General features: G+C 40.7%; 2 protein-coding genes across 2 annotated transcripts; both read left to right on the plus strand.

The window, feature by feature from the left end:
• The first annotated feature begins 241 nt into the window (after positions 1–241).
• On the plus strand, positions 242–4,608 carry LOC125191683 (ATPase 8, plasma membrane-type-like). Its single transcript, XM_048089088.1, has 11 exons — positions 242–402; positions 474–692; positions 944–1,081; positions 1,158–1,472; positions 1,537–1,983; positions 2,050–2,172; positions 2,254–2,358; positions 2,678–2,981; positions 3,274–3,962; positions 4,039–4,197; positions 4,279–4,608. Exons 1-11 carry the CDS (start codon positions 370–372, stop codon positions 4,357–4,359), a joined length of 2,613 nt encoding a protein of 870 aa, XP_047945045.1. The 5' UTR covers positions 242–369; the 3' UTR covers positions 4,360–4,608.
• An 811-nt stretch (positions 4,609–5,419) lies between these two features.
• On the plus strand, positions 5,420–8,167 carry LOC125192499 (WD repeat-containing protein 76). The gene is made up of 5 exons (XM_048090093.1): positions 5,420–5,695; positions 5,977–6,607; positions 7,004–7,410; positions 7,532–7,630; positions 7,790–8,167. Exons 1-5 carry the CDS (start codon positions 5,553–5,555, stop codon positions 8,001–8,003), a joined length of 1,494 nt encoding a protein of 497 aa, XP_047946050.1. The 5' UTR covers positions 5,420–5,552; the 3' UTR covers positions 8,004–8,167.
• Positions 8,168–8,383: the final 216 nt, after the last annotated feature.

The raw sequence follows: 8,383 nt of genomic DNA on the forward strand, positions 1-8,383 counted from the left end.
AGATGCATACTTAATTTAAAAGTTGTTTATTAAATGTAGAGGTGGAAATGGTTGAGTTGTTGGCGTGTTGACACAATGGTATTACCAAAAAAAGAAAATGAAAGGAGCGGGAATGTAGAGAGGTGAAGCAACAGCTGAAATTAGGCATATATAAAGAGAAGATGTGGCAACTAAGACCGAGCTAGAGTCTCCCTCTCATCTCCTCTTTTTTGAGGTTATATTTTTGCATGGGAGGCACAAACATATCATTAATCCTTTCGTGTGAAAACAACCTTCGTTTTTGCAGGGAAGATTAGAGAGAAGAGTATTGAATGCTCTTGATCTTTCTTCCCCAACCGACCTCTCCTCGTTTCCTTCAAGATAATATCCATGGGCGCCATCAATATTCAAGATGTCGACCTTGTAAGTACCTCCACACATATATATAGATATATTTTTAGAAAAATTTCTTTTACTCATAACCTCAAAAACAGGTGGACATCCCCATTGATGAAGTTTTCGGGCACCTGAAATGTTCGAGGGAGGGTTTGACGTCTGCAGAAGCTGCAAAGAGGCTTGAAGCTTTTGGCGCCAATAAACTTGAGGAGAAGAATGAAAGCAAACTTTTCAAGTTTTTGGGATTCATGTGGAATCCTCTATCATGGGTTATGGAGTGTGCTGCTATAATGGCCATTATATTGGCAAATGGAGGGGTATTACTAATTATCCCTTTTCTTATTGTCTCATTCTTGCACATTCCTCACTATTTCACAAAACAATATGACATTTTTCAATTCATTTTATGTTATGCCCATGTTATTATGGAAGATGAAACCCTATTGTTGTTGTCACATCACATGTGTTTTTTAAGGATTTGGATCCTCTGCTGTGGCTGAATGCAAAGCAAAAGGTGCTTTTGCTCCCAGTCGTTTTTTAAACAATGAATGTTATTTGATTGATTTAGGGCAAACCTCCGGATTGGCCGGATTTCGTTGGCATCACGGTGCTGCTAATTATCAACTCCACGATTAGTTTCATCGAAGAAAACAGTGCCGGAAACGCTGCAGCCGCCCTCATGGCCGGCCTTGCTCCCAAAACCAAGGTACATTTTATTCACCACATCTAATTTAATGGTTCCTAATATAACAATATGTATATGATGATGTTGGAAAAAAAAGGTATTAAGAGATGGAAAATGGAGTGAGGAGGAAGCATCCATTCTAGTTCCCGGAGACCTGATCAGCGTCAAGCTCGGCGATATCATCCCGGCCGACGCTCGTCTCTTGGAAGGTGACCCTCTCAAGATTGATCAGTCAGCTCTCACCGGCGAGTCCCTGCCCGTGACAAAGAATCCCGGCGATCAGGTGTACTCCGGCTCCACGTGCAAGCAAGGCGAAATCGAGGCCATCGTTATTGCCACCGGCATCAACTCCTTCTTCGGAAAAGCCGCGCATCTCGTCGATAGCACCAACAATGTCGGACATTTCCAACAGGTAAATGAAAAATCAAAGAATTTTTTACCCAATTCGACAGCTCTACTTTGTGCTTGTTGATTAGGTGTTGACTTCGATCGGCAACTTCTGCATCTGCTCGATTGGTTTGGGAATGCTGATCGAGATCATAGTGATGTACCCTATTCAAAAGAGGACGTATAGGCAAGGGATCGACAATCTGTTGGTGTTGTTGATTGGTGGGATTCCGATCGCCATGCCAACTGTTTTGTCGGTTACAATGGCGATCGGGTCCCACCGGCTGTCTGAGCAAGGGGCCATCACGAAGAGGATGACCGCGATCGAGGAGATGGCCGGAATGGACGTGCTCTGCAGCGACAAAACCGGAACTCTCACTCTCAACAAGCTCACTGTGGATAAATCTCTAATTGAGGTCTTTCCGGCTGACTTGGACGGTGAAGGCCTCCTCTTGCTCGCTGCTCGAGCCTCCAGGGTTGAGAATCAGGACGCTATCGATGCTTGCATTGTCAACATGCTCAAAGATCCTAAAGAGGTAAGCATCCTAATTTGAAATCACAATTGTTGTAGCCTTACAGCTCCCGATGAGATCGTTTTTCAGGCAAGGGCTGGCATTACGGAGGTGCATTTCTTTCCGTTCAATCCCGTTGAGAAGCGGACTGCCATCACCTATTACGACTCCAACGGCAACTGGCACCGCTCCAGCAAAGGCGCTCCTGAGCAAGTAAACACCAATCTTCTACTTTATTACTACTATTTTGTACTATGAGTTTGGTATGAATAATACTACAATTCGCTCTAACAGATTATTGAACTATGTGGATTGAACGGAGAAGCGTTGTACAAGGCTCAAATGATCATCGAAAACTTTGCGAATCGCGGCCTTCGCTCTCTTGGCGTTGCACGACAAGTAAGCTACTACACCTTATTTAATTAATACTCCCTCCGTTCCCGATTAAGAGTCACACTTTTCCATTTCGGTCTGTCTCCAATTAAAAGACACACTTCATTTTTACCATAAATAGTAAGTAGGTCCCACATTCCACCAACTCAATTTACTCATATTTTATTATAAAACCAATAGTAAAAAAATGGGTCCACATTCCACTAACTTTTTTAACCAACTTTTCTTTACATTTCTTAAAACTCGTGCCCGGTCAAAAGTGTGACTCTTAATCAAGAACAGAGGGAGTAGATAGTAGTAATTAAATTGGATGATGCATATTCAGAGTGTGCCGGAGAGGACGAAAGAAGGCAGGGGTAGAGCTTGGGAGTTTGTAGGGTTGCTACCATTATTCGACCCTCCAAGGCACGACAGTGCAGAGACGATTAGAAGAGCTATTCAACTTGGCGTGAGTGTGAAGATGATCACCGGGGATCAGCTAGCCATCGGCAAGGAGACGGGCCGTCGGCTTGGCATGGGCACCAACATGTATCCATCTTCTTCTCTGCTCGGGCACGGAGAAGACGGGTCCTCGATGTCCGTTGATGAGCTCATTGAGAAGGCCGACGGCTTTGCTGGAGTCTTTCCCGGTAATTTTCGCTATCATGTATGGCATATATAGGTTACTAATGATAAAACAATGCGGAATTCATTACAACTTTATCTATAGTTCATTATAAGGAATTTAGAGATATAAAAACAATGACGTCATCTGACATAATTTAAAAATCTGAAGTTCATTATAAATTTGTTATTGGTTCATTATAATGAACTTCAAGTTTTCAAGTTATCTTATAGTGATGTTGTTCGACAGTTTAAGATTGGTTTGGTATCGATGACAGTCCACTTAATTAACACCATCATGATGTCTCTCTTATGTAGAGCACAAATATGAAATTGTGAAGAGGCTACAAGAGAGAAATCACATATGCGGCATGACCGGAGATGGTGTGAACGACGCACCGGCGCTGAAGAAGGCAGATATAGGCATAGCCGTAGCAGACGCAACGGACGCTGCTCGTGGCGCATCGGACATTGTGCTGACGGAGGCAGGGTTGAGCGTGATCGTGAGCGCCGTGCTTACAAGCCGCGCAATCTTCCAAAGGATGAAAAACTACACCATCTACGCCGTCTCCATCACAATCCGCATCGTCCTCGGATTCATGCTCATCGCCCTCATCTGGAAATTCGACTTCTCCCCCTTCATGGTCCTCGTCATCGCCCTCCTAAACGACGGCACCATCATGACCATCTCCAAAGACAGAGTCAAGCCTTCCCCACTCCCCGACTCGTGGAAGCTCAACGAGATCTTCGCCACTGGCATCGTCCTTGGCACCTACATGGCCGTCATGACCGTCGTCTTCTTCTACCTCGCTGCGTACACCGACTACTTTTCAAAAATTTTCGGTGTTAGGTCGATCAGAGGGACGACGGATGAGCTCACTGCCGCACTCTACTTGCAAGTCAGCATCATTAGTCAGGCCCTCATCTTCGTGACGAGGTCACGAAGCTGGTCGTTCGTGGAACGACCGGGCGTCTTGCTAATGAGTGCGTTTGTGTTAGCTCAACTGGTGAGTGAGTTAGTCACATTATTTTAGATTTTGGAGATTGGTTTTTTGATATTTAATTAAATCTGTTGAGTTTCAGTTAGCAACGGTGATTGCGGTGTATGCAAATTGGGATTTTGCGAGGATGAAAGCCATCGGATGGGGATGGGCCGGAGCGATTTGGGTGTACAGCATTGTCACCTATTTCCCTCTTGACATACTCAAATTCATCATTCGATTTGCAATTGAAGACAATAAGGTATTTGCATTCTTCTTCACTTGCCTTGTCGAAATTTGAGTGAAGTTAAATTGATTTTTCTTTTCTTCATTGTTAATGTAGACAACGAAGAAGAAGTACGGTGACGCTGACAAGGACGCGCGGTGCTCCCTCACCGACCGCCTCTCCGCCTCTGACTTCTGATGAGCAGACAAATATTTTGGGAGATGACACTTAATATTGAACAACAAGTTGAGGGAAAATGGTAACAAAATCATAGTTTTCACAAAAATTTAAATTTAAGTTTTGAGGGAAAATGTGATTCTCAAAGAGTAGATAATAATTAGTAAATTTGAGTTTTTTTAACATTTGTATTACGCAAACTACATACTTGTATTTAAGTTTTCATCGTCCTACGAGCTTTCAGACAAGTTTTGCCATCATCGTTGATGCTTTTATATATAAAGGTCGCAAATTTCCTTCATGCATTAGTGTTTGATAACTATTTGTTTTTGTTGAAAATGAATATTTGAATTGAAATGGAGAAACCTCCATGGAAGGAGGAAGGAGAAACTGCTCCTAAACCACACTAATGAGAGACACGACAGGAAAGGAAAAAGAGGGAATTTTCTTTATTGACTACATTTTGCCAAAAGTTAATTGCAAAATACAAAAAAGACCTTATATATAGGCACAAATTCAAACAAATAAAATGCTAAACACTACCTAATAAAGGAAAACAATATCAACTAATTACATATTTATTTTTAATTTCAACAGTTTTACCGTAAAATGTATGGTGACATTTGTTATGGTTTATTTATTTTTGTCACGATCAGATTCGCCAAGTTTACACTTACTATCGAGGGGTCATTTTAGACGTGTGTGAAGTTATATCAACGGATTAATATATAAGAGTCTGTAATAAATAATAGAATGATTAGATGACCCCTTCCTTATGCGTATGTAATTTAATTTTATGTGTTAAGCATAGAAAATAAAATAAAAAATAATAGGTAAAGATAAAGATATTTTTATTTTTGATAATGAATATTTTGATTGGGACAAATTAAAATGAAAACATGTAATTGCAGGAGAAGTTTTGAGAACAAAATTGATGATATTCATAGGCATTAAAAATTACATAACAAAGATTTAAACTAGTGGAAACCGTATATTTTTGTATCATTTAAAAACAAAAAAAGAAAAAAAATCAAAATGAAAATAGTAAACGAGGTTCTAGAAAGAGAAATACGGCCACGGACACGCCACGTCATCCATATTGCAGTTTGGCGCCAATTCGTAATCTCCCGCCCGCTTGATTTGACACCCGCCGCCCACAGCAGTAAGCATTAATTTGAATGCAGTAACCGTCGACAGATACTCCGTCTTTCGCTATGGGAAGCAAGGGGAAAATGACAGACTATGAGCGGCGGAGGCTGGAAAACATTCAGCGAAATAATCAAATGTTGGCCGCGCTCAAGGTCCACTCCAAGCTCAACAACCTCTCTGCCGCCTCCGCCTCTGCCAAACGCACCAGGTTCTTTTCCTCCCTACGTCCTTCTGTTTCGTCGTTGCGTTTCCCCCAAAAATTGATGTGTTTACAGAGTTTATTGTGAAATAATTTGATGGCGGATTACCTGTTTGATGATTTGCCTGATAGAATATCTCAGATTTAAGAAAAAAATGTTTCCTTGCGCGTGTTTGCTTACTCGTTATGAATCTATGATACTATCAAAGAAGAAGAAAAAAAAGAATTAATTTTCGTGGTTAATTTTGGTTTTCTGCCCTTCCTTGACGAATGAATCTATGATATCGCAGCGGTGAGATCAAGTCGTATAAACCTGGTTCCGTGAAGAAGCCCAAAATTGAAACCCCTTTAGTATTGCGCCGGTCGCTTAGGGCACGCGGGGTGCCGCCTGAAGCCTCTACAGCGAATGGTCTTGACGATGATGGTGTCATCGACAAGCAGATTAACAAATCACGAACCATGAATTCCAACTCTGTACCCAATGTATCCCCTCGAAAGGAGGGACCAATTAGGATGCACGATTCATTTTGTGGTGAGGATGGATTGGAAAACAAACTCTCAGAACTTGTTAAGGGATGTTCCGAGAATGTCCTTCTGAATGGGAATGGTTTGATTTCAAGTGATTCTGTTGATGTTATTGAAGGCTGCAAATCTTTTAAAATTGGAAAGAAATCGTGGGGTCATGTGGAGGAGTTGGAATTGAAAGTGGAGAACATAGCACGAGTGGTTCCCGGGAGAATTATGAGTTTGAGGTTTTTTCCTACTCGAGACATGCAGATGGTTGCTGTTGGCAACAAATTTGGAGATATTGGGTTTTGGCATGTTAATGGCAAGGATGAGGATGGTCATGGAATTTATTTGTACCACCCACATGCTGGGCCAGTTTCTGGAATTGTGATAGATCCGTTTTCTGTATCAAAGGTAAGTTTGTGTACTTGTTTTTTATTTATTGCATTTGAAGAATCAACTGTGAGTTAATTTTTGGTAATTTTAGTACTTAGGATTGCCATAAATTGAATGGTGATGGGATGCCCTTGTAGATTAAGTCCTTTGACTGGGAATCAGACTGAATATTTGTTTTGAACCTGATTTTAGCTGTTAACTCTGGCTAAAATGGTTTTCTGATAATCACTGAATACATAAAATAGTATAGTATATTTTCTGGATGATTAAGATCTAATTTGGTATTGAGATTATCATGATGGGAATACATGTGTTGGCTACTGCATCGTCTTCATTTTGTAGTCTTACTTGTATTTTATATCATTGTTGTAATGCAATTTTGAAGGGAAAACATTCCTCTCATTGTTTATGCAGATGTATAGCTCATGCTATGAAGGGTTTATCAGGATGATGGATGTGGAGAAAGGGGTGTTTGATATGATATACCACAGTGAGTATTGTGTATACTCTATTGCACTGAGTCCCCATGACATAAACTCCTTATACTTTAGCGAGGGCAAGGGAGGGTTCAATAAGTGGGATGTGAGAACAGGAAAATCTTCTTTATCGTGTGATTTACATGAAGCTAGAATCAACACCATAGATTTCAACTCGGATACTGAGAATATGATGGCTACAAGTTCCACTGACGGAACTGCTTGTATTTGGGATCTGAGACTCATGAAAAAAGATAAAACAACCCCGCTTAAGATCGTTAAGCACAAAAGAGCTGTACATTCTGCTTACTTCTCACCTTCTGGGAAGTTTCTAGCAACTACAAGGTGTGTTTTTGGCTTCCACATTGTGCAGTTGTATATGTTACTTTCTGTTCTGGGCTTAGTTATTTCTTTTGGTCTGGAAGCTATTTTGTCGAAACAATGTTTTTCTTATCCGCTCTTGCAGTTATGATGACAAGGTTGGTTTGACAAGTGGAGCTAATTACGAGAGCACTTCTATGGTACACCATTACAACCAAACAGGCAGATGGATATCCACATTCAGGTATGAAAATAAAGGGTTTCAAAATATAGTTCACTTTCCTTTTCCAGTTGTTGTATTATTTCCAAAAACATGACAATTATTCCAAAAAAATTACACTCACAAACCGCTGCATGTTTACCACCCGAGAACTCTATGTTGATTCTTCTCTCGAATGCACAGAGGCATATGGGGTTGGGACGACTCGTCGATCTACATTGGTAACATGAAGAGAGGGGTAGATGTAATTTCTGTTGACGAGGGAAGACTTGTGTCAACCTTACAAAGTGATATCTTGTCGGCAATTCCATGCCGGTTTGATCCACATCCGTACAACGTGGGTGTGCTTGCAAGTGCCACAAGTGGAGGTCAGGTTTACATTTGGACTCAGCCATAACAAGATGTTTACGTGTGAGAAGAAACGAGGTTGTGCATCAACCAATGTTTGTTGTGATGAGGAAATAGTTTTGCTAGAGGATATTACTAACTATTCACGGTTCTTGTTGTAACTGTAATGCAATTTGTTTGGTGATGAACGATAGAAAAGTATTTTTCCCCTCATATGTTCTCTGGTCCAATTGGATTATAAAATAATATATTTATTTTGGACTCCATAAAGATTACTATAAAAAATAGGAAATTATTAATGTTATCCATATTTCAGTTTCGCACCAATTCGCAGTCAGGCGCGGTAGCAGAAATATTTTGGACTATATAATTTGCTTCAGATAAATGTCAGGAAAAACAAAACCGTTGTGTGGTGTTCTGTCAATTCAC

The sequence above is a fragment of the Salvia hispanica genome, chromosome 6 (genome assembly GCF_023119035.1).
Source record: "Salvia hispanica cultivar TCC Black 2014 chromosome 6, UniMelb_Shisp_WGS_1.0, whole genome shotgun sequence".
Taxonomy (NCBI): domain Eukaryota; kingdom Viridiplantae; phylum Streptophyta; class Magnoliopsida; order Lamiales; family Lamiaceae; genus Salvia; species Salvia hispanica.